Raw genomic sequence first — 26,293 nt, 5'->3', positions numbered from 1 at the left:
ATAATTTAACCTGATTCGGATTATGATATAAACATCGTTCCTATGTCGACGAGGAGAAGAAAATCCCAATACAAAAATAAGCAAGTCACAATATATTCTCTCTTACAGAAAACATGAAACCACATCTTCTCTTGTCCCCTTACAGAGTGTCAAACTGAAACTCGTTACAGGTTGACCGAATTCATATGGTGCTCAAATTTTGGGTTCCCAAAAGAAAGATGCATTATAACCGTATTTATAGACTAATTATAGGGTGTAAGAAAATTCTCTCTTATTTAATAAGATAAAAAAATGATTTTATCAAAGGATATAAGATTCGCTTTTATATAGTTTCTTTAATCCTTTGAATGATACTAGTTAGATGACCATTGAATTCAGATCCATAAATGTGTCCCATCTTTGCTCTTTTTGTCTCCAAGTATCTTCTATTCTCCTCGTTGATTGGTGTAAGTAGAGGAACTCTGTCGATGATGCTAAATCCGTAGTCTTTGAGTCCATCACACTTGGCCGGGTTGTTCGTCATCAGTCTTATTGATCGAACGCCTAAGTCTCTTAATATCTACAGAAACAACTGAATGAGATTTTTGGAACACGAGTTGAAAATCACGTAACATGAAATCAATATAATGAAACCTAAACACAATTGCCGTTAAAGCGACTTAAAGATCATAGATCGATGGCAGAACTTAGGTAGTAGTAATTTTGAGGTGATCAATATGGTATGCTAACTCAACTAAACCATTACTGTCTTTTCCAGATTGTAATGATCCATGTTACCATCAAAGTTTACTTTCACAGCAGGGAGGCTTGCCCAGTTTCGACATCTCACCTGCGCACCAACGTCGTATTCCCGTGAATCTACAGGCAATCCGAGTTCCTCGTTAGCTTCCACAGTGTCCCGTCCATCATCTTGCAGGTTGTAAGCACGAAGCTTGTTGCCGAGGCCGATACCCCTCCCTTCGTGCCCACGAAGGTAAACCACCACACCCCTGCCAGCCTTCTCGATCATTTCCATAGCCAGCGCGAGCTGATCGCCACAGTCGCATTTAGCTGATCCAAATATGTCGCCGGTGAGGCACTCCGAGTGCACCCTCACGAGGATGTCTCGGCCATCCCCGATATCCCCCTGTGTTTTACAAGCAGCTACACAGTCCATTTTGATGATCAAAGAGTATGGTGCTAAGGTTCTTTCACGAAGAATGCTTACTTTAACCATGGCAATATGCTCTATTCCATCACGCAGTGACCGATAGCAGTGCCCATGAACGGAGCCCCACTTCAAAGGTAAGCGTGCGACAGAAGCACGCTCGACCAGCTTGTCTCTTTTTCTCCTGTATCTGTGTGTGATACTATCTCATGGTCAAATAATGATGACATCTTGCAAGAGACAAGCGGATACGTACCGGACCAAATCTGCGATCGTGATCATCTTTAAATCCTCTTTCTTGGCGAATTCACGTAGCTTCGGTAGACGAGCCATGGAACCATCATCTTCGTCGACGATCTCGCATAGAACTCCGACGGGGGGTAATCCAGCCAGCACAGCCAGATCAACTGATGCTTCTGCATGCCCAGCTCTTTTCAGAACACCACCCTCTCGGTATTTCAATGGGAAAACATGACCAGGGCGATCGAAGTCTTCAGGCTTTGAATCTGGTGATGAAAGCTTCAGAACTGTCTTTGCCCTATCTCTAGCTGATGCACCAGTTGTCGTACCTTCTTTGGCGTCCTGAAAATAACGAGTTCCATCAGACTTCAAACTATGGACTGGGAAGAATGACGTATAGATTATGCAACCCGAGCCACTGAAGTCAACCCCATGAAGTCTAAGAGGAGGGACCTCTATCTATATGTCAAAGATCAATAACATACCACTGAGACAGTGAAATCTGTGCGCAGCTTCTCCTCATTTTCTTTGTTTGATACCATGAGAGGAAGCTCTAATCTTTCGAGGTCTTCTGCTTTCATGCTCACACTGACGATTCCTGTCCCGTGCTTGACTATAAAAGCCATAGCCTCTGGATTTACCAAAGGCGCAGCCATCATAAGATCTCCCTCACTTTCACCGTCTTCATCATCGACAACAATCACAAACTGCAAGAAGTAACCACAACCGATCATGAAGCGCAATGAACAGAAAAAAGCTGTGGCCAAATGGAAAAAAGAAGATCAATCTGATCTGACAAGAAGACTGACCTTGCCTTGGCGGATGTCCTCGATGGCCTCTGAAACAGAGGAGAACCCTTCGGTAGGGCGATCTAAATCGAGTTCACCATTGTCGATAGAAAAAGCATCAGGAACTGGAGCCGTATCAGCAGCAATTGTTCCGAGGGCTACACCATCCGATCGAAGCGTGGAAGTAACAGTTGCATTATGCTGATCGATATCTGGCAACATTTCACCCTCACTAGAGATCGGAACTCTTTGAGAGTGCACACTGTTAATGGTGAAAAAAGTAAAGAATTAGTGAACCACTATGAGAATTATCTCTCATCGTTTTAATTCATGAATTCTGATCATTCAAACTTTTCAATCAGACAACCGTATAGCAAGAGAATTCAGGTGAACCATTGCTTCTAATACCATATCTAATTGCTTTTGCCATTTGATTTCATGTACTATAATCTCGACACTAACTTTTAACAATCATAAAATTTATATTTAATACTCATGAGACATATTAAAATATTAATAATTCAACTATAATATATTAATTTATTATGAAACTCATATATCAAATAAATAATAATACTTCTTAAATAAAATCATAGAACATATCTCGATGACATACATAATAATCGAATAGCAAATATATACATCATACTTGATTATATACTATGAACAGCAAATACAAATGGTGAGATACTTGATAGGATATATTCCTTTTAATAATGGAAGGAGAGAATTCATATCATATTCTTAACAATGAATGAAGTTATGTTTCTTACTCATTCAAATGGTGACACATTTTTCTCGATAGATGAACCGTTTAGCTGTCACCGGCTCACTAATTTATTCATAAGATACAATATGGTAACAATCAATATCATCAACTTAATCCCAAAAATAATAAAAAAACCACTAAATCCTTCCTGAATCACACATCTAAATAAAATTTTTAATCTTATTAAATCATAAAAATATATGAGATATATCTCTTAGCATTCCTGAATTGCCCTAAATATAATTGGAATAGCTTAATTGATTTGAATTAGATTTCGAATTAATTAGGATCTAACTCTTATTAAAAAATCACTCTAAACTAACCTAATTTTATATTTAATTAGTTTTAATTGGGTCAAATGAGTTTTAATCGATCAAATTATTATGAAATGATCCTAAATCGACTTGAATGATTAAATTGGTATGGTTCAATTAACTAATGAGCTCAAGTTTAAAACTAATTAAATCATAAAAATTCACATATAAATCTTGAAACAAAGACATATCGAATTAAATGAATTAAAACTATAAATTTAATTTAAAAATAAAAAATTAAATAATTAAATCAATCTTAAAATCCATTTAAGCTTAAAATATAATTACAAGTCAAGATTATCAGTATGAAATTTCATGATAATTATTTTAAAATTAAAATATGTACCATAACAATTATAATTAATTTAATATTAAAAAATTTAAAATATAAATTAAAATTATTAAGTAAAGAATAGAAAAACTCACCTTTCCTTGGAGACCCTCTTCTTGGTAAGGATCCTTTGCTCAATCAGCTGCCAGCATAGGTGACGAATAAGGGAGAGGGTGCCATCTTTATATAGGAAAAGATAAGCCATCTTCAAAAGGTAAGTAATAAATTAATTTTTATATTTAACTTATTTTTACATTAAAAAAAATATAATTATAACATTTATTTTTTATGATTCACACATAAAAATGAAATTCAAAATAATTATTTCTTAAAAGTCACATCACTCATTAGAAAATAAATCAGTTACTAATTTATATTATTTAATTTATTTATTAAATTCTTTACTTATCCACATGATTAAGAAAATCTATTTTTAATTATTTTCCTAATAATGTCACACTATATCTTTATACTTCCTAAAATCAGTGGCATCTTATTGTAATCTATAAGTTCTTTTATAAAATTAACATAATGTGGTGGATGTGGATGATTATCGAGCATGTTTGCAAGAGATCTAGTGAAATGCTCGATTAGATTCCTATAACATTGAAGTTAGAACTAAGATGAGAAGTAGAGTCATGGATAAGTAGTAATTAATCTTAATAATAATAAATTAATAAATTTTATAGTAGGTTAGGCTCATAATAATATTTTACAGCATAAACAAAATATTTTCTCTTGCACCTCTTATTATAATAATACTGACTATGATAATTTTCTTTCCTTATCTTGACCGATCCTTTTCCTTCATCGAATGTATCTTCTACACATTAGCGGCACAATTCGATTGATCCGACAAGAGAGTCATCCAGGCAGATGGATCAGCTCGATGAAGTGACAACTCAGTCCGGCCCATGTGTAGAATCCTGAACCGTCAATCGCAACCGCTCATCTTAAGACGGACGGTATCAACTGCCGTATATAGGTCCGCTGATCTTTTGAACCGCTCATCTTAAGATCGCATCATGGCATGAATACAGTGGGAGCCACCGTCTCGTAAACATCGACTCCTTTCGCGCCGCAAGAGACTCCATCAAAACCGTTCATCTTAAGACGAATGGTGACAACTGCCAGATATAGGTACGCCGACCTTTTGAACGGCCAAGATCAGGTCATTCTGTGAATAAACGGTGCCGCTGTCTCGACAACAGTCCTTCCTCGCCTTGCACGTCACGAGCGACTCCGGAAGTCCAAAGCCCTTCCGTGTATGGGGACGGGGAGATAGCCGCCTGAGGCGTTTCGGCGTCTGACTCCCTCATCGTCGAGGAGGGCGGAGATCGCGCTCTAGGTTTTGGTTCCCTTTCTCTCTCCATCCTCTCTAATAGTCGTATCAGATGCTTCGTTCCTTGACGATGTTTCAAGAAAATGATTCAAAGAAAATGATTCTGTCGTTAGGACTTTATGTTTTCTTCGCTATTTTGATTCTTGATTGGTCCGTAATTGTGTCCGTAGCTGTGAATTGACATTCTTGATAAAAGAAGTAATTCAAAACCCTGTTTCTTTTGCTTCTTTTCGGCAGTGGGATGTTGGTATATTTGTATCCTTTTGTTCTACCTCCACAATGCCAACGAAAGTAAATCTTGATCTGCCTGTTCTTCTTGGTCGCTGAAACAAACCGCCTTAATCCTGGCCGTGGTGGTGACTTCTTTAAATGAAAAAGGTTGGTTCAAGATGTGAACAAATACGATGACATGTTGGTTCGTATTTGGTTTCTTTTATACTGTAACAATAAGCTGCTCCTCTGGATGCATCTATATGAGCTAACTACATCGAGTTCTATTTGCAGGGTGAAGCCCTTTTGTGCGTGTTTTCTGAAAATGGCACTTGAGTTCGAGGTAGGGAATCATCTCTCTGTCATATTTGTTTCTTTATGATCTTCTTCCAATTTCTTCTTCTATAATAAATGATGATGATATGGGCATAATGTTACTCTTTTGGGTGAAATTGATTGATTATTGATTGCATAGAGGTCGAATCTCCTTTTTTTTTTTTTTTTTTTAAGTACAAATCTCCTGTTAATCTTGTTCATGGTTATTTGGCATTGGTGCCGAACAATACTATTCCGCGTCGGTCCTTAGTCTGATCAATAAACACCGGTCTGACCGGTCCATGTTGATCCTACCAATATTTGATATCTTGGACTGTATAATTGACATATGAAATATAACTAGTTGTGTTTATGATGGTAGGTTCGACAGGGTTGATCTCTATCCTTTATGTGCTAGTGTATATTTTTTTGGCTAGAATTGTGGGAACCCTTATATGTTGGCCCATCCTTTTAGTTATTTGAGGATTACAGGGGAACAAAAATGAAGTTCCTAATATTGGAACTTAACTATTACAAAAAAAAGGTTGTTAACAGTAGAACTGATGGAGCAATTCTATGAACCTAGAGTACAGAAAACTCTCTTCGAAATCCTATATTGCACTCTTCTTCCAGCATATTATCTTCTGTTGATTTATTATTAAATATGGAGTCTCATTGCCTGTGTGTTTTCTTGATACTGGCCCTTCGATGAATATTCTGTATTCCAGGTGATAGGAAAATTCAACAGAGCCCGTGCAGCATGATTAACGCTTCCTCACTTTTTATGCCTGTTGGAACTCAAGGTTCAATTTTCACTTTTTCTACATTGTATTCTGCAGGAATTTTTTTTTCTTTTTCAGCTATTCCATTCCTAGATGTAATCTACAGTAAAATGCTTTAAACATATATTTGTTGTGCTCCTCCGTATGTAGCCACTCACCTGCGGACTGCTCGTTTCATCGCAGCTCTTATTCCTGAGGTTAGCCTACTAAATATTCATAAAATTAATGTTAGTGCTGATTATTCTATATTGTCTCTCTGAAGCATTCAAAAAGTTCATAAACTTTGTTAATGCTGAGTATTCTTCGTTTGCCTGTATACATGTGTTAAAATTATCTATCGTGCCACTTGATCCTGACTACCACAACATGACAACATAAAACAACAAAAACATAAAAAGTCCACCCAACGCATGCCACTTCAAGATTGTTTCTTAACAATTTGGGCGACAAAGGGTCAGGTTATGAAAATAGCATCTCTACATGCAAAAGTATAAGATGTATGTATTAACCCTTCGCAAATCCTTCATTGGCAGAAGCAGCCTCGTGCAATGGGCTGCCCAGATCTTATCAAAGGATATACTGGGTAAAAGCACAATACATCGGGATTGTGCTTTGATCCCTGAATTTGAAGCTGTAGTGTTAAAATTCATGGTATCTTAGAAGCTAAATGTATGGGCTAGCTTCGAAAAGATGATCCAATTACCATGGTCTTTAAGAGTCTTTAACTAGAAGCCTGTTCATGTGGATCTTTTTAGTGTTTGCCTTTGATCTAATCACACCATGAATTGCCTCACCTTGACAGATAACAACAAAAATGATAACAGAATTGACTGCTGAAAGTCATGTACTGTTCTTTGCAGGTTTGTAGAAATTATACACGAGTGACGAGCCTACTTACACTGCATTGTGACGAAAGATCCAATGGGTTCCCAGCTAGTGTCTTATCATAATTTGTCATATATGATGAGGGTAAAATCTCTAGCTTGTGTCGAAGCTGACATGTCCTTATAAAGAATTACCAGGTTTATCCGCATTGATCCTTTTTGAAGTTAGTTGCCAGCAATTACTTGTAATCCATCTTTCTACAGCTAAGCAATTATTATCCGCATTGATTTCCAGGGTACGGTGATTTTGTATTTTTAATAATATGTTCAATTTAATTCTTAATTTACCTAGAATTAAGTTTTTCTGACACCAAAATAACTACATGTCACCTGCATGTGGAATTTCTTCTCTTGGGCAGTGGCAGGGGTTTCTCATCGGCTCACCTGCTTGCATTTAAAGAACGACGACTGCCGTACAGGATATCAAGAAATGAGAAAACAAAATAATTTCTTATTGAATCTCAAGTACAAAACATTTTAGTACATCAGACAGCCAGAGAGAGGTTAAAAGAATAGCTCAGAAGCAGATGCCTCGGTGAGCTTCATCAATGACAGTTGCAAACTATAATTTGAGTTTGAGCCTGAGCCTGAGCCTGAGCCTGAACTTGTGACTCAAAATTCACTACCAACTCCTGCATCAAATGGCCTGATGCTGTTTGCCAGTTCCATTTCTTTGGATGAAACTAGTTAGATGACCATTGAATTCAGCAGATCCATAAATGTGTCCCATTTTTGCTCTTTTTGTCTCCAAGTATCTCTTATTCTCCTTGGTGATTGGTGTCAGCAAGGGAACTCTGCCTGCAATGCTCAATCCGTAACCTTTGAGTCCACCATACTTGGCAGGGTTGTTCGTCATCAATTTCATTGATCGAACACCTAGATCTCTTAATATCTGCAGAAACAGAAACAAATGTGAAAGTTGAAACCAAAGAATATAATGCAAAATAATTCATTTATTGATGATAGATCATTGGGAATAGGCCATGTACACCTAAACCTTAATGTTGAAAGATGTAAAAGACAGGTCCCATGAAGGCGAATTAAAGAGCAGAGATGGGTATATGCAATATTATAAAAACAAACAATGTAAGAAGAATGCAAGGAATGCACATGCTGCCCATGCAATCATAGCATATAATATGAATCAGAGGCATTTATATATCTCTTATGTATGGTAGAACTTATATAGTAATTGTGAAGTAATCAATGTGGCATGTAACTAAACCACTATTGCTTTTTCCAGATTGCTAAGATCGATGTTACCATCAAAAATACTATCACAGCAGGAAGGCTTGGCCCAGTTTTCACATCTCACCTGTGCACCAATACCATATTCCCGTGAATCTACAGGCAATCCTAGTTCCTCATTAGCTTCCACGGTGTCCCGTCCATCATCTTGTAGGTTGTAAGCACGAAGCTTGTGGCCAAGGCCAATACCCCTTCCTTCATGTCCACGAAGGTAAACTAGCACACCCCTGCCAGCCCTTTCAATCATTTCCATAGCCAATGCAAGCTGATCACCACAGTCACATCTAGCTGATCCAAATATGTCGCCAGTGAGGCACTCAGAATGCACCCTCACAAGGATATCTTGGCCATCCCCAATATCCCCCTGTTTAAATTGGAAAAGAAGTATTTGAATGCCAAAACTAATGTTGGAAACGTTATGTTTTACAAGCAAGATAGACAGTTCAATATGATCTGAATACTCAAGAAGTTCATAACTAATCCATTTTAATGATCAAAAAGCAGCAAGAGGCATAATAGTGTACAGTGCTAAGGTTTTTCACAAAGAATTCTTACTTTAACCATGGCAATATGCTCCATTCCATCAAGTAGTGACCGATAGCAGTACGCTTGAACAGAGCCCCACTTTAAAGGTAAGCGTGCAACAGAAGCACGTTCAACCAACTTGTCTCTTTTTCTCCTATATCTGTGATACCATCTCATGGTCAGAACTAAAAGTAAATCACAAGATCTAATACAAAAAACTAAAATGAGGATAACAAAGAATGTTGAAGCAACTGCAGTCACATTACAAACACAAATGGTTGCAGTAATCAAACATGCCAATTCATCTCCAATCTGTTCTAAGAGCGTAAAGATTACAGAAATTTATGCTATTGGATGGGCAAACTTTCAGGGCACGTCATGGCCAGTAAACAATAGGCCATGTTGATACATAATAAGCAATATGGATCAGTATGGCATGTGCCTGCACAGCATGACAGCATAGTATGAATGCCAATTCATAACCAACTTTGACCTAAAATGCAAACATAGTAATCTATGTAATTGAAATGTTCCAGCAAGTGCAATTCCCTTGGTAATAATGATGATATCTTGCATGAGACAAGCAGAGACATACCTGATCAAATCAGCAATTGTGATTATCTTTAAATTCTCTTTCTTGGCAAATTCACGTAGCTTTGGTAGACGAGCCATGGAACCATCATCTTCATCAACAATCTCACATAGAACACCAACAGGGGGTAATCCAGCCAGCATAGCCAGATCAACTGATGCTTCTGTATGTCCAGCTCTTTTTAAAACACCACCCTCCCTGTATTTTAATGGAAAAATATGACCAGGGCGATTGAAGTCTTCGGGCTTTGAATCTGGTGATGCAAGCATCATAACTGTCTTTGCCCTATCACTAGCAGATACACCAGTTGTTGTACCTTCTTTTGCATCCTGAAAATTACAAGTTCCATCAGACTTCAAACTTCTAATAATCACAGCATGAGAATAAATAATTGGAACTTATAATTAGAGTCAACCAATAAAAGCAAGTCAGAATGCAGGCATTAGCATGTTTAAAGTATGACCACAATCTATAACTTGTCCAAACAGGATATTTTAGAAACCTAAATCAGGCAGTTATACAGAACCTTGGTTGATGGAGTAAGGCTAATCCATTGATTTTAAGATAAGATAAACAAATAAACTTTAAAGATCTTAGAATTAAAACTATAAGATAATAATACATCATGTTTTATGCTATGAACAAGGAAGTGACGTATAGATTATGCAACCTTGCCAGCTAGACAGAGTGAGAGAATAGTTCAAACTTCAAAGACACTTAGTAATTTGTTTCTGTGAGATGTCGCTTCTTATCTATATTTCACTCTTATTGATGAAAAGCACCATTAACCATCAAAATCAAGATCAATAACATACCACTGAGACAGTGAAAGCTGTGCAGAGCTTCTCCTCATTTTCTTTATTTGATACCATGAGAGGAAGCTCTAATCTTTCAAGGTCTTCTGCTTTCATGCTCACACAAACAATTCCTGTCCCGTGCTTGACTATAAAAGCCATGGCCTCTGGATTTACCAAAGGTGCAGCCATTATAAGATCTCCCTCATTTTCTCTGTCTTCATCATCGACAACAATCACAAACTGCAAGAAGTAACCAACACTGAACATGAAGTGCAACAGAAAGAACAAGCTGTAGCCAAATTGAAAAAAGACAATCAATCTGATCTAACTAGAAGACAGACCTTGCCTTGGCGGATGTCCTCAATGGCCTCTGAAATAGAAGAAAACCCTTCAGTAGGGCAATCTAAATCAAGTTCACCATTGTCAATAGAAAAATCATCAGTAACTGCAGCCATATCAGCAGCAATTGTTCCAAGGGCTACAGCATCTGATTGAAGCATGGAAGTAACAATTGCATTATCCTGGTCAATATCTGGCAGCATTTCACCCTCACTAGAAATTGGAACAGTTGGAAATTCACCATCTGTTTTCAAAGCATAGCATGCAGCTTTCCTAGAACCTGTTGATGTAAGATTTGAAGTCCTCTGATTTACTGCAAAGGAATTATGGTACAACCTTCTAAGATTTTTGAAACAGCTGGAACCTCTTGGAGAACAGTGCACCCTGTTAATAGTGAAAAAAAATAAAGGTTTGTGAACTGCTATGAGAATTATCTCTCATTGTTTTAATTCATGAATTCTGTCATTCAAACTTCGAAATCATACGAGCATATAACAAGAGAATTTCAAGAAGAGAATTCAGGTGACCCATTGCTTCTAATACCATGTCAAATTGCTTTTGCAATTTGATCTCATATGCTATAATCTCCACACTTATTATTCATATTCAATATGGCGAAGGCATAGTCTTTTTTTTTTTTCAAATAAAAACTCATGGGAGCCAAGCGTGACGGAATGCCTTGGTTCCTGTTACACCTTTTTTTGTTAGTAACAATAGCAAATTTCCTCAACATTAACACACGCCTTGGATTTGCTGTACAACATTCTAAACCCTAAGTGGAAGTAATTTTGGATGCAAAACAAAAGAAATAGCTTTAAAAACGGATTCATGAGTCAAAATATTCAGAAAGGTGTACATAAGGTCTGTCTAAATTTTGAATATATTCACTTTTCTGGCATGACTTGTCCACAAGTTTTAGAAAAAACACAAAGTTACATGTAAGAAGCCAAGAAGACTATTAAGCGCAGAATGTCAAAAGTTAGAAGTGCTTTCAAGTTTCAATAACCTGAATTAAAGTATCTTTATTATTCTGCCCCACGCCTTAATCGTTTTACAAAGAATCAAATTAAGGTTATTACATAAATACATAACCAACTAAGTGGACAGTCGTTTGTCAAAATTACTTTCTTCCATGATTACCCACAAGAATATTACAAAAGAAGCCTCTTGTCTATGGAATTTCTTACGAAATCATGCAAGATTTGAGTTCAATGCAATAACAAACCAACAAGAAACAGAAATCGAGCGACAACAAAGGTAGAGGGGCCTCTTGTCCATGGAATTTCTGACGAAATCATGCAAGATTTGAGTTAAATGCAATAGCAAACCAAAAAAAACAGAAATCGAGAGACCACAAAGGTAGAGGGGCCTTTTGTCCATGGAATTTCTTACGAAATCACGCAAGATTTGAGTTAAATGAAATAACAAACCAAAAAAGAAACGGAAATCGAGAGACCACAAAGGTAGAGGGGCCTCTTCTCCGTGGAATTTCTCGCCAAATCACGCAAGATTTGAGTTAAATGCAATAACAAATAAAAAATGAAATAGAAATCGAGATACAACAAAGGTAGAGAGGAGAAAGATCTTACTGAGAGCGACAAAGCCGGGTGACAGAAGAAGACGACGCGAGAGAAGCCATTTTCTACCGCACCTCGTCCAACCAATGGCCGGCTAAAGCGTTCGCTCCGATCTTCAGCCTGGAAACCAAATTCAAAGATTCACATTCGCAATCCGTTAAAAATCTTTACAAATTCCGATCAAATCAGAAGCAAACCCCCAAAGAATCAAAGACCTAAACATCTCTAACCCTACCAATACAATCTATACATAGATCGCACAAGAACCCGGCGAAACTATACCTAGTTTCCGACCGCAGGAAGCTGCTGGCGATCAAGAACCTAAGGCTTGCAAGACAGGGAGGCAAGTAATGACGGTGTTCAAATGGCACCAGCATTATATACACAATGGGGGAGGGTTGACGCTGAGACGGAGGAAGAAGAGAAGAACCAAGGTCGATACCATACGCCGGTCACGTGCCATCTCGTCATGTCTAGAGAAACCTACTTCGCTACCAGATATATCATCTTTCACGGAATATACCTGTCTGTTTAGTGGTGATAGAAACCCTAACGTTAGTGGTCCCGAGAGGTTTTCATGACTCTGCCGAATCATGGGGCGGGTATACCAGGCGAGTACGAAATAATGTGGTGGAAATTGCCGACATCGGTGGGTTTGACGGCTCGACGGGTTACCAACTGGTGGTGGAGAAGTTGGAGATGTCCACGCGGTCAATATAGGGCGGCTGCTGGTGCTTGACCGCAACCATGATTAATGGGTAATCCGTATCCAAGGATCCGATAAAACACATCCGACTCAAATCTGAGCACGATTTAGTAACGGATTAGGGACCCTTGAAAACGTATATTATCAGATCAGGTATGAACCGATCATAATATTTTTATCTTCATTATTATTATAAACGATAAATACGTAATGTCCATACAATTGTATGTACTCTGTTGCAGCATATTGGAGGCACACGGTAAAAAACAAATAGGTGACGTGCAAACATCTACTTCGTCTATTTCCTCAGCCCATCGATCCCTTCCCCTCAGCTGTGCCACGCGATCAACAGAGCATTGCCACACTCAACGTTTCCTCACGACTCCACCACCCGCCATCAGCTGAGCTGTCGATCAACAATTGGTTGGCTACGTTCATTTTGTCTTCCTGTGAGCAAGACGGATCAGGTGTGCGGATTGCCTGCAAGCAGAAGTTTAAAGATCCAATCATAGAACACCAGGTGTCGTGGTTGGTTGAGATTCTACCTACGGAATCGTGTGACGGCTCAGATGAGTCCTTTAATCTACATTTGTTCGTCATGCCAACGTGTGATCCGAATGCAATAACCGATTCGCTTTCGACTCGACTACGCGGTGACGAGATCTCGTTGCGTTTTTCCTCACCCCCTGTTTAGTATCTGCGTCGTTCTCGCTGAGCTCCCTCGCGCATGGAGAGCTCCGCCCTTTCCCGCCCCATCGGCTCCCCTCTCTCCATCCGCTCCACTCCCATCCTTCGCCACCGTCCCGTATCCGCTCTCCGATCCACCCCGCTTCCCTCCGCGGCGGCCCTCTCCTTCATCGTCCGTCCCCTCTCACCCAATCCCCTCCGCCTCCGCCCTGTAAAACGCTGCCATTCCCCCATTCGAGCGTCCTCCTCGCCTTCTAGCGCTGCCCTAAATCCGGCAGCTTCTCCGTCGGCGTCGCCGCAGCCAACTCAGGGGGCGAAGCCCGTCCCCTTCGCGATCTCCGTTGCCATTGGTCTTGCCGTGCGGTTCCTCGTCCCGAGACCCGTAGATGTTACGCCGCAGGCGTGGCAGCTCCTGGCCATCTTCCTGTCAACCATCGCCGGCCTGGTGCTCAGTCCTCTATCGGTTGGTGCCTGGGCCTTCATCGGTCTCACCGCCTCGATAATCACCAAGACCCTAACCTTCTCGGCGGCCTTCGGGGCGTTCACGAATGAGGTGATCTGGTTAATCGTGATCTCTTTCTTCTTCGCAAGGGGTTTTGTCAAGACCGGCCTCGGAGATCGGATTGCGACGTACTTTGTTAAATGGCTAGGGAGAAGTACACTGGGGCTGTCATATGGGCTTACCATCAGCGAGGCTTTCATTGCCCCCGCAATGCCCAGCACCACTGCGAGAGCCGGCGGGGTTTTCTTGCCTATCATCAAGTCCTTGTCCCTCCAATCCGGGAGTAAACCCGGGGATCAATCGGCTGGAAAGCTGGGGTCCTTCCTAATCATGTCACAGCTCCAGGTTTGGGTCTCTTCTTTGTTCGGTGTTTCCTCCCCATTTTCCCTCTTCATTGTCGAATACGAAAATGGTGATTTATCTGTTTTTTAACGGAAAACTTAAACTGTGGTCAAATATTTGCTAACAACAACCTATTACGTGTTAAAGAAATCTTGCACAAATATGTTATTAGTTCGTATATTTTTCTTGTTCTAGCGTCTGAAGAGATCAGAACGTACAGATTATAGAAGGTCGACTTGAAAGTCAAACACCGAAGAAATTGACTGTTTTCACGCATTAGCTATTCAAATGTTTCTGATATTCTTAACAACAGTTAGTTCCTTTGTTTCTTAATTTTATTGGGTACGGGGAAACTTGTTGACAACAAAAAATAAAAAACTATTTTTATTATTTTGTCAATATTTTTCAGATAAATTCCTTGAAAATATAGTGCTTTCATGATTTTCTGGTCACTCAAGAACAATTTTTCCTCAATCTTTGATATATAGAGTTTAATAAACTGGAGCTTCGCTCTGCCTGAAATATTAGTTGATCTATTTAGTGATATTAATAATTCCTTGATCATGTTAAATCTATAAATGGGACTGCATGCTTGATCCAGAAAAGCCTAAGTCTATTTTGGAACCAAGGAAATAAATATAACCAATCGTCGGAACTGAAGATTATGTTCTAAACAGCATATGCAAATTGAACTTTTTTCCATTGATCTGCTCCTTTCCCAGTCTCTATATCAGTGGGAGCTTCAAGCACAGGTCTGCTTTTTGCCAGCACTAGGAGGATATATTCCATTTGATAAATGCATCTGATAATCACATTCTTTTTATTCCATGTTAGCACCGTATAAATTAATTATACTCATCTTAGCATCATCATTCTTCCTTATTGTTCTCTATCCTAGTTTTTAATACCCTAAACAACTAAAACATAGTCAACTCACTTTTTATCTTTCTTTCATCTTATCTTATAAGTATAATGACTCACCTTGCTTTTCTGGTGCATACAGTCAGCTGGTAACTCAAGTGCCCTCTTCCTAACTGCTGCAGCTCAAAATCTGTTGTGTCTTAAATTAGCCGAGGAACTTGGCGTTAGGATTTCTAGTCCATGGGTGTCATGGTTTAAAGCTGCAAGCTTACCTGCTATTGTTTCTCTTCTAGCTACTCCCTTTATCCTATATAAACTTTTTCCCCCACAAGTAAAGGATACACCAGATGCACCGGCTTTGGCCACAAAAAAGCTGGAACAAATGGGACCTGTCACAACAAATGAATGGGCGATGGTCGTGACCATGGTTCTTGCAGTTTCATTGTGGGTCTTTGGGTAAGCAACTTATATCAGTGCTTTGCTTATGAAGTTTTCATTTTATTTCTACAAGAAATTTGCTCATCTCTGTTGGTGGGCTAATGTGTTGGTGACAATTTTTAAGCACATAATACATACAGTTTGACTTTATATGAGCATAGAACTTGTCCAAATGCAACTGGGATTTGTCCATGTAATGCCTTTAAAATGTTACCTAGAAATGTTCTTGATAAAAATTGTAATGTCGGAGACTCAAGTGCCGTAGCATTTGAATGATTTTGATTCCGCTGGGGCTATGCTTACATACAGGTAAACATAATCTGCAGACATTCAGTTTTTTCAGTGTCCAAATTGTAGGTACAAGGGAAGCATGGACAGCTATAATGATGATATGATTAAAAAGAAAGAGATAGGAGAGGGAAAGGAGATTAGAAAAAATAGTGGATAAAGAGACTGCAGATAATTAAAATTCTATGGAAAACAAAATATAGACTTTAATTTTCCCTGCTATTGCCTCATTTAGGCTTATAAAATTGGAAAACTTTAGTTCGCTTCAGTTCAGAGATCCGATCACTTCCATTCCCTAATATTTTTTTAGTTCACATAAAACTTCTCAAAAGGGGACATGGACACTTTTTTTTTTTGGTGCCTAAATCAATTTTGCATGAATGTGAATGATTTTCTAATGACCCTAACTGACTTTCCTTAGTTGTAACGGAAGATGTTGTATATAATCGCACACAATGATATTCTTTTTTTGGTAAGTCACACAATGATATTCTGAGTCCAAACTAATTCTGTTAACTTATGCAGACATAAATAATTAAGTTGTTCATCTGCCACAAAGAATGATTAGTTTACGAAGATGATTTGACTTGACATGTGTAGATTGTTTTTTATCTATTACTCAAAATTTCATGTTTTACCTTTAAAAAAAATTTCATGTCTTTCCTGCTTTATAAAAATTGTTGCCTCTTTGGATGAATAAGAAGTGTCCATTCTCTAGCTGCTGATGCTGAAATGAGTAATGTGGAAGCTGAGGATGTTCATTTTTAGGGTTGTCTTGCCAACTTCTTTTCTTTTGCTCTGTCTGGGATTTTAACATATCTGTGTCCAAGGTTTTGATGAGGTGTTTATAGTCCCAAGCTTCTTTCTCTATGCATGTTTCTCCCACTAAGATCAGATATAGGGACATACAGATCTAGGGCACTTACTATGTCACAAAACTAGTGTTAGAAAAACGTGTGGATAAACACATAAATTACATGTATGCACTTTTATATGAAGACCTGGAGATACTTCATTGATTCTGAAATTGGAAAATGTATAATAACACGAACCAAATGGATAAGTGAAAATATTGACGATTATCAGGAAAAATGGAACTGGAAATCTCAGTGATAATTTTCTCACTTGATGTCTTTTCATTCAGTTTATTTTAAATTTAAGCTTCCTCACGGATCTTGCGATCAAGTTTAGCGGCATGCAGTATCCTCCATGCATGTTTTAGCTTGTGGTCATTAGTTTTATGTTACTTTGCTGCATTACTCTACTATGATTCTCATTTTTAAGTAAATGGTTGGTGTGTAGAGATGCCCTCGGAATACCAAGTGTTGTTGCAGCAATGCTTGGACTATCCATCCTTTTGCTATTGGGTGTGCTGAATTGGGATGACTGCTTAAGTGAAAAGTCTGCATGGGACACCTTGGCTTGGTTTGCAGTTCTAGTTGGAATGGCAGGTCAGCTGACCAAACTGGGGATAGTGACATGGATGTCCAACTGTGTGGCCAAGTTACTTCAGTCTTTCTCACTGAGCTGGCCTGCAGCTCTCTGTGTTCTTCAAGCATCCTACTTCTTGATCCATTACTTATTTGCAAGTCAGACCGGTCATGTAGGAGCCCTATACTCTGCATTTCTTGCCATGCATTTGGCAGCTGGTGTTCCTGGTGTGTTGGCAGCACTTGCTTTGGCATACAATACAAATCTTTTTGGTGCATTGACACATTATAGCAGTGGTCAGGCTGCTGTCTACTATGGAGGTACTTTCTTCTTTCTCCCTGTATAAATCTCTGCAGTTATGTTATTTGACTTTTTTTTCTTTTTTAAAATAAATACTGAAATCCAAAGCTGTAACAGAATTGCAAAAACAGTAGAAAAACTATTTCGAAAAGTGTAACAAAACTGGAATAGAAAATGAATGTACAAATAGTTTGGTTGGTAAATCTCATGAAAAGAATGTTTAACAAATTATATATTTTGACTTAGCGGCAGAGAACGGGTACTCTAGCTTTTCTTTTGTGTTTGTTTGAATCCCCTAATAATGATTAGGTACTGTCTGATTGAGTATGTAATAATATTCATACGAAAGTTCATTTACACGTCCTATATGTTATAAGTTGTTTTAAGTTAGTGCTTTCTTTTGCCTTTTCTCTACAGCGGGTTACGTTGAGCTTCCCGACGTATTCAGGCTGGGCTTCATTGTAGCTTTGATCAATGCCCTCATGTGGGGAGTTGTTGGTACCTTCTGGTGGAAGTTTTTAAGACTTTACTGAGGCTGGTAGGCTGCAAGTCAAGAAAGTGTTTCCTGTTGCACCAAGCATAGACATCTCTCCTTGTCTTAAATTGTTCTGGAGAAACTTTTTCATTCTTTCTTATTGGCCTTTCTGGTCCCAAAATTTTGATAATTGAAAGGATCTCACAACTTCTTTGCACTTTTAGGCATTTTAATGTTTCTGTCATATCCCTATATCACTAACTATCCGTGAAGTTGTAAGTCACTGCTGAAATTGAAGTCAATGTCCAACTATGTCTTTATCGGTATGATGGAACATTTATTTTTCAGCAATGCAATTGGTCATGGAAAGATCAGATCAGGGAGAAAGTTTTTTGTGATTGCAAATGCTGGTAATTTGAACCATAGTCTTTAAATTCATAAACTGTTGTTCTCTGTCTCGCCGTGATATATAACAAACTTCATCCTTCTCTTCTTTCCAATTGCCCTAAAGGTCACATATGATGAACTAATCATTACCATAGGTAAAAGTATCATGATTTTCATCATAAATTTTATCATCATGATTATTATTACCATTATCATCATAAGTTTTCAATTACACTGTCAGAGGAAGTTGTCACATGTTTCAAACCAATCCTTGTATATCGAGTTTGCACAAACTGCTCAGAATGGCTGCAGGTTTTCTACAGTTTTCTGTGCCAAGAACTTTGTTACATAGTTCATGATTCATCATAACATTTAGACATTGTTAAAGCCTGCTCATCCTTATGAAACGTCCAAAGATTCATCATGAGCTGTATTGTGTAGATTTTCTGTAAACCAGTATTCAGAAATTTTCTCTTTATCCAGGTGAGTACTATGATTATTCTTGTCCCAGGCATTTAAAGGAGTTGGTGCTGAATCTCTGCAAACGATAACTAAGGTTAGTGGGTTTCATTTGGTATCTGCATAGTTACTTATCTATGATTGATCATCTGTACCATTCCCAAGGAGGGATTAAGATACTAAAAATATGCAGCTGTGACTCTATAGATGATAAACCTTGAAGAGTTTGCTTAAGCCTGAAAGACACGATGGGATTCTACTTCCTAGCACACCTTATTATATTGGCTAAGCTTTTCCTAAAGTTCTCAGCACTCAGGAAACCTTTAGCATGCTACTTTATGTGAATCATGACACCTGCGAGTTTTGAAATGAAAGATAGCCCCAAATATCCACATCTTTCTTTGGGCTTTAAGGTCATGACTCAAAACAGCACACCACCTCCCTGCTTTATCTTTCCTTCTTTATCTAATTTGCCTGGCTTTTCCTTTTGTGCAGGAGCCGACTAGGTTGGGTGCTCCCATAGGCTCTACCAAAAGGTAAGCAAAAAAGACACATCGCTTTCCTACACTTGCTTTAGATATTGGGAAGAACTTGACTGCAATTGATTGCTTGCGAATCGTTTGTGCACGTCAACTTTGTTCCCTTTGGTCGCCATCTTGAAGAGTCGTGAGTATGAGAGAAATGTGCATTTTCCTCTCGGTTATTCTCTTCCATGAAATCTTCTTTTTTTTTTCTTTTTCTTTGTTGACCATATTATTAATTGATGCGAGTTTAGCTGAGTTTAATCTTAAATTTCAACAAGGGAGGCAAAATGTTAATGAGGATTTTAGACTGATTGCATATAAATTCAGGATTACCCAAAAGCAGGATTGAGAGTACTCTTTTGTCAAACATAAATAAATAATAAAAGTGAATATGTTAGATAGCATGTATCTATTGTTCAGTAAAAATTAAGGAAGACATCATTCAAACATGTATTCCCCTAAATAAAAGAAATAGAGAACATTTATACACGTAGGGTCAGTGCAATACAATTTGTTTACTCGACTAAGGATTGGATTGGCAGCTTTAATAATAATATTGCTTTGAACAAAACATAACCGTAGAAAAATATTCAAACCTAGAGACACTAAGTCTTGTTATTTCTGATGCCAAGCAAAGACCTCCCCCCACCACTAAGAGATCTTATCCTACGCGAATAATTTTTTCAAGTATCAATATTGGATGTCACTATTAGTTGTGGTCCGTGAAATGAAGCATGTTACTTTCTAAATTGGAAGTCTTGTATCACATTAGATGATATAAACAAGTTTATCTCGATGCATTATGATATACATACAACAGATAGTTTTTTTCCAGCCATATGACTGTGGACTGTGCATGTAGTACTGCAATAAGTATTTATTCAAAGTTCATCCTTCATGAGTTGGCGTTAAAAGATAGTATATGCTATAGCAGCTTTTTATACATCTGATAAGAGCAAGCAAAGCAAGACCTGCACAGATAAGTTTTAGCAATCAATATTGGACATCACTATCAACTGTTGCCCATGAAGTAAAGCATGATACTCGATTATATAAACAAGTTTTGTCTTGATCCGTTTATGATGTAGAACATACAGTCCTTTTAGCCATATGATCGTCAGTAATGGATTCACTAAGGCAATAAGTATTAAGTATTTATGTCAACATTCATCATTATGCATTGGACCTTAAAGATAATTCACTATAAGGGCATGTGAAAATTGTCAACTTGATGTGGGTCTCCTACAGGATAGGAATTGATTTGCTAGTAGCACTTCTTGGTTTGGGGTCCAACAACCCTATACCTGTGTCTAATGGAAGAAACTGGAGAAGGAGCTGATGGTAGCACTGATGGACATATTAAAATACTTAAGAGACAACGTTTTGATGGAACAATGTGTGGGGTCAGAGATCAAATAGTAAGTTGACTCAAACTTCACTTTGCCCAAGCAATGAAGAGCTACTATCAAAGAGAGGGGATGGGGTCCCAGTAGTGGGCCCTTGAGATCATGTCATCGTAGAGTCTTCCCCATTAGAAGCAGATGAAGATGCTTAGCATCTTAAACTATAGAATCTATTAGTTGCAGGTCTTCTGTTTTGATGACAACTATAGCTGCAATAGAAGCGGTGGTTTGTATATCGTGTGGATGAATGTAGCAGTACAAGAGGGTCGGTGGGAGTTGCAAGTATAGCAGTGGTTTGTCTTGTTTGGTTTCAGAATAGATATATTCTGGATAGGAAAATAAATAACTTAAATTAAGATTCAATGTTTCAAAAATGATGTAATATATTGCATTTGGTTGAGTTGAACTAAAACTGAGGGTTAAAGAAAATATGGATGCATGTTGCAATCAAAGCATGATTAGAAGAGATCAGAGAATTGAAGTGTTCGATGTGGTGGAGATGGCAATATTAGCCTATTAGTTGTATGTCCATGCTATGTTTTGTTAGAAAATATTATTGGTGTGCATTATAGTTTACTGTCATGTCATATATTTAATGACATTATATGCTCACTTGTATAATAGGATATATATCATCATCTCTGTGATAACTCAAACATTGAAACTGCTAATTTTGTGGATGCCTTTTGGCAAAACTTAACCTACCCAGAATCATTTTTCTTCCTTGGTAGAATAGCATTAATATTATTCCAGAAGACAAGAGTTGTAATTCAAACATGTGGCACTCGCTTTCATACCTTAAGATTGTCTACACTAAAGATAGAAAGAAAGAAGAGAAATCCTGTGAGCAGATTAGAATTAGCCATTCAGAAGGATTCATCCATCTAAAACCAAAAAGTATGCATCTTTATGTTGATGACCTCTTCATGGCATATGTCATATTTATGCGGCTCTTAAATTAGACTTGGCTGATCCCTAATTCAACATATCATAGTAATAAAATTCAACCAGTAAACTGGTTTTAGGCTTGGTAAAAATGGAGAACACATGGAAGGGCTAAATTAGTGTTCTCATGGGCAGATGGGAGTTGCATGGTGGTGATGTCCCACCTACTTGCAGCTCCTTTTTCATCACCTTGGAATCCCTTCTCACTTTGAACATACAATGGAAAAGCATGTCCCAAAAGCTGGAATTATTCTCTTTAGGCAAACATCACAACCAATCCTTTCCTGTGAAAAAGGAACCACATATTTCCTTCTCTCATCCAACTTTCTTTTCTGGTTGCTGTTCCGAGCATTCATGTCAAATTCTATTCACCAAGTTATATTATTTTTCATCTTTTATCTTGAAATAATCATCAATATTTTCTAAGCATAGTAGAGTTGTTGGAGGAACTATAGAAATGTTCATGCATGTCAAATTGTAGACAACCCTCATAGATATAGATTACCCACAGGATGGATAAATGTTCATAGTCTCATATGAATCCAATCTTTAACCTTGAGCTAAGAAAGAAGGATGTGCTGCATAAACATGAGATCATGACAACATGATAGATATCATGGCTGTACATACTAAAGGAAAAGTTCAAGACTTAGCTAATACGAGGTTATACACAGACAAATAAGCCACGTAAGGTCATGTTTATTCTAATCAAATGTGCATGGACCAATTCCCATGTGAAAACAAGAAGAAAATGTATGCATGCCACCATCAACATGTCAGCTTCTGAGCCACAAGTTCACATCCACAGGTGACCAGTCATCTTCTAGAGTTTTACCATTATAAATAATTAAACTAATGGAAGCTATGGAAAGTATGCATGGTTAGTGCTAATCCCTTCTGATCAAACAATACGAATCACTTAATTAATTGCAATTTTCTTTCTTCCTCTTCCTCTTGTTATCACTCTGATACGCTGACAACGTCCGAATCCTCGAGAGTAATTAATGTGTAGTTCAATATTAACTTTTGTTATGGTCTCCATCATCTCAGTATATACATATTGTTTCCGATGACTACTTTTCTTACATTATTAGTATTAATATTGCCTCGTCTTTGTTGTGACGAGTGGAGAGCAATACATTTCCATGCCCATGATGTGTAGTGTCTCACATTGGCAGCGGTCATTGCACTTCTGTTTCCTATATGTTCTTTTAACTTTGGGAAAGCATAGTTTTCAGTAGCTCTTAGATGATTTTTCTGATGCCTCTATTTCTGTGTATCGGACTTGCACATACGTATCTTAGACAGCAAGAGGGTATATGTAGACCTTCCACCTTTATTCAAAGAAACCGAAAAGAAATGCTCTCACAATATTTTTGTTCCTTTTCTTTTCGCTTTAGAGATTCCAAGTCATGGGAAGCGGATAGGATCGAGGAGGTGTCACCACAACTGTGGCCAAAAGCCAGGGCAAAGATGGCCATCACCAGTTGTCTTCCCCAATAAACATCCAAAAATCTTCATGTCTCGAGGTGCGTGTGTTTGTCTCAGTGGTGATAGGTGTTTGTTTCTCCATTCCAATGCAGCACTCCCACTCATCTCGCTTCTTCCAAACCTATGTCGTCCATGAGGAGGGGGGGGGGGGGGGGTGGGGGGGTGGGGGGAGGTGTTGGGACCTCGTGCATTGTATCAGGTTCTCGGTGGGGAACAGTACAAGAAGCTGCCGGAAAATGATTGACTTGGACTCTGTCACAGGTAGTAGCCATGCGGCATGCCTCCTCCTCCTCCTTCCCCTTCCTTTTTCTGTGCAGGCCATGGGAGGTGGGGGTGGGGCCAACGGACACGGGGGAGGCAGGCTCGCGTGTGGCGGTGAAGTCTGACACGAGACCCCAGGCAATGACCAAAAGACACCTATCACCGGGTGGACCCGCGATGGGTACCGATGGGACCGGCGGGTATTAAAAGATTGAATTCGATGGAACGCGCACCTTTTGTGCGTACTGCTGAAATGGTCGGTATCGCACGTCACCGTGAAAACTCGGGATTTGTTTGCTGGTATTGTAGTGTGTTTAATAAGCCACCCAAGAAAAGAAACCCGAAAGATAAATTTGGCACCAATAATAATATTCACCGTAAATGTGAAATCGAGATACCTTCTTTTATAGGGACTCGATCATTTCTTGGATCTGCATGAATCCAAGAAAAAAATTACTTAAATATTAATTTAACAATGAGTCCGGTGAAGGGTTAATGATTTGTGATATATCGAGATGTGTTCGAGGAGGATCTTTCTGATAATTAATAGATTCAGAAAAAGAAAAAAAATATATATTTTATATTTAAAATATTCGAGAGTCGAAGGAGTATACTTGAAATCTTTTCATAGAGGGTTGGGGTGTACGACGTTGGATCAAACGTGTAGGGATAATTTGGGGGCCACGACAAAGTTTTTGAGTCAATAAAAAAACCAGCAAAATGGATCTAAAAACACTTGACTTTTTGAGCAAAAGAAATTTGGAGGGGTCAGAATAGAATAGGAAGGGAATATGCATTTGGGACGAGTTTCATTTGGCTTCTCATTTCACATTCGACCCCTAACACAAGTCAGCCTCTTAACCCACCCCGGTCACCCTAAACTCAACCCCAGGGTTTCAACACTCCACTTGACCTCTTCTATTTATGGAGGCCGGGAATCTATTGCTTTCTGTTCTGCCACCTTCCCCGCTATCCCTTTCAGCTCCAGCACCTCTCTCTCTCTATTCCCCCTCCCATTCCTCTCTCTCTCTCTCTCTCTCTCACTGGTCTATGAGAACTACTATAGATTCAGACCACAGGATGATGTCTCGCCATTGATGGGTTCTGAAGCAGAGGAGATGAGTCAGAAGGAGAAAGAAGAGGGGATATGGAAGAGACTCTCCTCCCCCTCCTCCTCTGCTCTTTCTCTATCCTCCACACAGCTGCTCCCACTGCTGCTGTGTGTAACCTTGCTTACCTACTTCCTTTAGAGTGTGACGAGTGTCGTATGCTTCTTGGACATCGCAACTTCTTCTGAAACCATCGAGCAGCTGTGAGAGCATGAAGAGGCCGCTCGGTTACTCGGATCATCTGATCCCCACTGGTACTCGACATGCGTGTTGTGATCAGAATTCTTTGCTCTAGTTACAGAGTAATTACTTGGTTTCTGATTTGGAATTGGTGTAGGAGAAGAGAGAAGCATGTTCCAGCCCTTCATCGATGGGGTGGAGGACGATGAGTTCATGGACGAGGAGATGTGCAGCGGCGGCCCCCGGGGGGCCAAGAAGCGCCGGCTGAGCGCGGACCAGGTGAGGGCGCTGGAGAAGAACTTCGAGGTGGACAACAAGTTGGAGCCGGAGCGGAAGGTGAGGCTGGCGCAGGAGCTCGGCCTCCAGCCCCGGCAGGTGGCCGTCTGGTTCCAGAACCGCCGGGCCCGGTGGAAGACCAAGCAGCTGGAGCACGACTACGCGGCCCTCAAGGCCAGCTACGACCAGCTCCGCCTCGACTGCGACGCCCTCCGCCGTGACAAGGAGTCCCTGCTCGCAGAGGTGAGCTACCGAGCTTGATCCAAGTTTAAGTCGAATTGCTCGTACATGGATCCGATTCTGCGGTGGTACAGATCAAGGAGCTGAGGGCCAAGTTGGCCGAGGACGGGAGTCTAAGCTTCTGCCTCGGCAAGGAGGATCCGGTGGCGTCCGATGCCGAGCAAAAAGCCACGGCCCCGCAGGAGCCACCGCCTCTGATCTGCAAGGACGGGTCTTCGGACAGCGACTCGAGCGCCGTCCTCAACGACGCCATCCTGAACGACGACGACAGCCCTCGAGGGCTGTCGTCGTCGGCGTCGGCCCCCAACATCCTGTCGGTGGCAGCGATCGGATACGGCACCTTCTCTTCCTTTCCGGCTTCTCCGCCGCCGTTGCTAAACTTGGATTTTAGGACACTGAAACCCATCGGAGGACTCAATCATCAGAACCATGCCATGAAGATAGAAGAGCTTCTTGGTGTGGTCGAGCCATGCAGTGGCTTCTTCTCTGACGACCAAACTCCATCACCCAACTGGTTCTACTAGAGCTAAAAGCCATGATGAAGATGATGAATGTGTTGAAATCGAAGGAGCTTTATGGAAATTTTGTTATGTAATCTTTCTCAATGTTCCACTGTGCATTATTGCAATAAGAATCGAAAAGGAAATGCTTTCGCTGTTGTAAGAGAAGGAGAAAGACTTTGATCTCTTTCTATCATCAGTAGAAAAAATCATGAGTTGCATATTTATTGTTCCAACAAGCTTTGCTACATATGTTCATATGAGCCCCTTTCATTCTTTGAGCTTAAT

At 39.4% G+C, this 26,293-nt stretch overlaps 4 protein-coding genes and 2 long non-coding RNA genes across 8 annotated transcripts; 4 read left to right on the top strand and 2 right to left on the bottom strand.

Moving 5' to 3' along the window:
• Window positions 1-322: 322 nt before the first annotated feature.
• Window positions 323-2,354, bottom strand: LOC103969905 (probable bifunctional riboflavin biosynthesis protein RIBA 2, chloroplastic). Its single transcript, XM_065085345.1, has 6 exons — window positions 2,197-2,354; window positions 1,873-2,094; window positions 1,404-1,729; window positions 1,208-1,337; window positions 830-1,126; window positions 323-559 (listed from the first exon to the last, which is right to left on the bottom strand). Exons 2-6 carry the CDS (start codon window positions 2,044-2,046, stop codon window positions 323-325), a joined length of 1,164 nt encoding a protein of 387 aa, XP_064941417.1. The 5' UTR covers window positions 2,047-2,094; window positions 2,197-2,354.
• Window positions 2,355-4,799: 2,445 nt separating this feature from the next.
• Window positions 4,800-7,950, top strand: LOC103969150 (uncharacterized). The gene is made up of 6 exons (XR_010480839.1): window positions 4,800-4,937; window positions 5,169-5,309; window positions 5,436-5,484; window positions 6,185-6,259; window positions 6,389-6,435; window positions 7,099-7,950. It is a non-coding gene; the product is annotated as an uncharacterized LOC103969150 (long non-coding RNA).
• Window positions 7,554-12,640, bottom strand: LOC135596167 (probable bifunctional riboflavin biosynthesis protein RIBA 1, chloroplastic). Of its 3 annotated transcripts, XM_065088085.1 has the most exons (9): window positions 12,483-12,639; window positions 12,213-12,320; window positions 10,865-11,007; window positions 10,626-10,771; window positions 10,303-10,524; window positions 9,491-9,816; window positions 8,926-9,055; window positions 8,438-8,734; window positions 7,554-8,014 (listed from the first exon to the last, which is right to left on the bottom strand). In XM_065088085.1, the coding sequence occupies exons 2-9, from the start codon at window positions 12,260-12,262 to the stop codon at window positions 7,760-7,762; spliced, it is 1,569 nt and encodes a 522-aa protein (XP_064944157.1). In that variant the 5' UTR covers window positions 12,263-12,320; window positions 12,483-12,639; the 3' UTR covers window positions 7,554-7,759. The 3 variants fall into 3 exon arrangements, with proteins under 3 accessions (XP_064944157.1, XP_064944156.1, XP_064944158.1); XM_065088084.1 differs by having other exon boundaries at window positions 10,626-11,007; XM_065088086.1 differs by lacking the exon at window positions 8,438-8,734 and having other exon boundaries at window positions 10,626-11,007; window positions 12,483-12,640.
• A 910-nt stretch (window positions 12,641-13,550) lies between these two features.
• LOC135596166 (dicarboxylate transporter 2.1, chloroplastic-like) lies at window positions 13,551-18,457 on the top strand. The gene is made up of 4 exons (XM_065088083.1): window positions 13,551-14,440; window positions 15,441-15,754; window positions 17,327-17,775; window positions 18,173-18,457. The coding sequence occupies exons 1-4, from the start codon at window positions 13,634-13,636 to the stop codon at window positions 18,286-18,288; spliced, it is 1,686 nt and encodes a 561-aa protein (XP_064944155.1). The 5' UTR covers window positions 13,551-13,633; the 3' UTR covers window positions 18,289-18,457.
• Window positions 18,458-19,099: 642 nt separating this feature from the next.
• Window positions 19,100-19,855, top strand: LOC135595067 (uncharacterized). The gene is made up of 2 exons (XR_010480274.1): window positions 19,100-19,173; window positions 19,284-19,855. It is a non-coding gene; the product is annotated as an uncharacterized LOC135595067 (long non-coding RNA).
• Window positions 19,856-24,666: 4,811 nt separating this feature from the next.
• LOC135596165 (homeobox-leucine zipper protein HOX20-like) lies at window positions 24,667-26,228 on the top strand. Its single transcript, XM_065088082.1, has 3 exons — window positions 24,667-25,063; window positions 25,147-25,508; window positions 25,580-26,228. The coding sequence occupies exons 1-3, from the start codon at window positions 25,021-25,023 to the stop codon at window positions 26,027-26,029; spliced, it is 855 nt and encodes a 284-aa protein (XP_064944154.1). The 5' UTR covers window positions 24,667-25,020; the 3' UTR covers window positions 26,030-26,228.
• Window positions 26,229-26,293: the final 65 nt, after the last annotated feature.

This window comes from Musa acuminata, chromosome BXJ1-10, assembly GCF_036884655.1.
Source record: "Musa acuminata AAA Group cultivar baxijiao chromosome BXJ1-10, Cavendish_Baxijiao_AAA, whole genome shotgun sequence".
Taxonomy (NCBI): Eukaryota; Viridiplantae; Streptophyta; class Magnoliopsida; order Zingiberales; family Musaceae; genus Musa; species Musa acuminata.
Note: the sequence above shows the minus strand (reverse complement) of the source record. Positions and strands in the feature narration are given on the sequence as shown.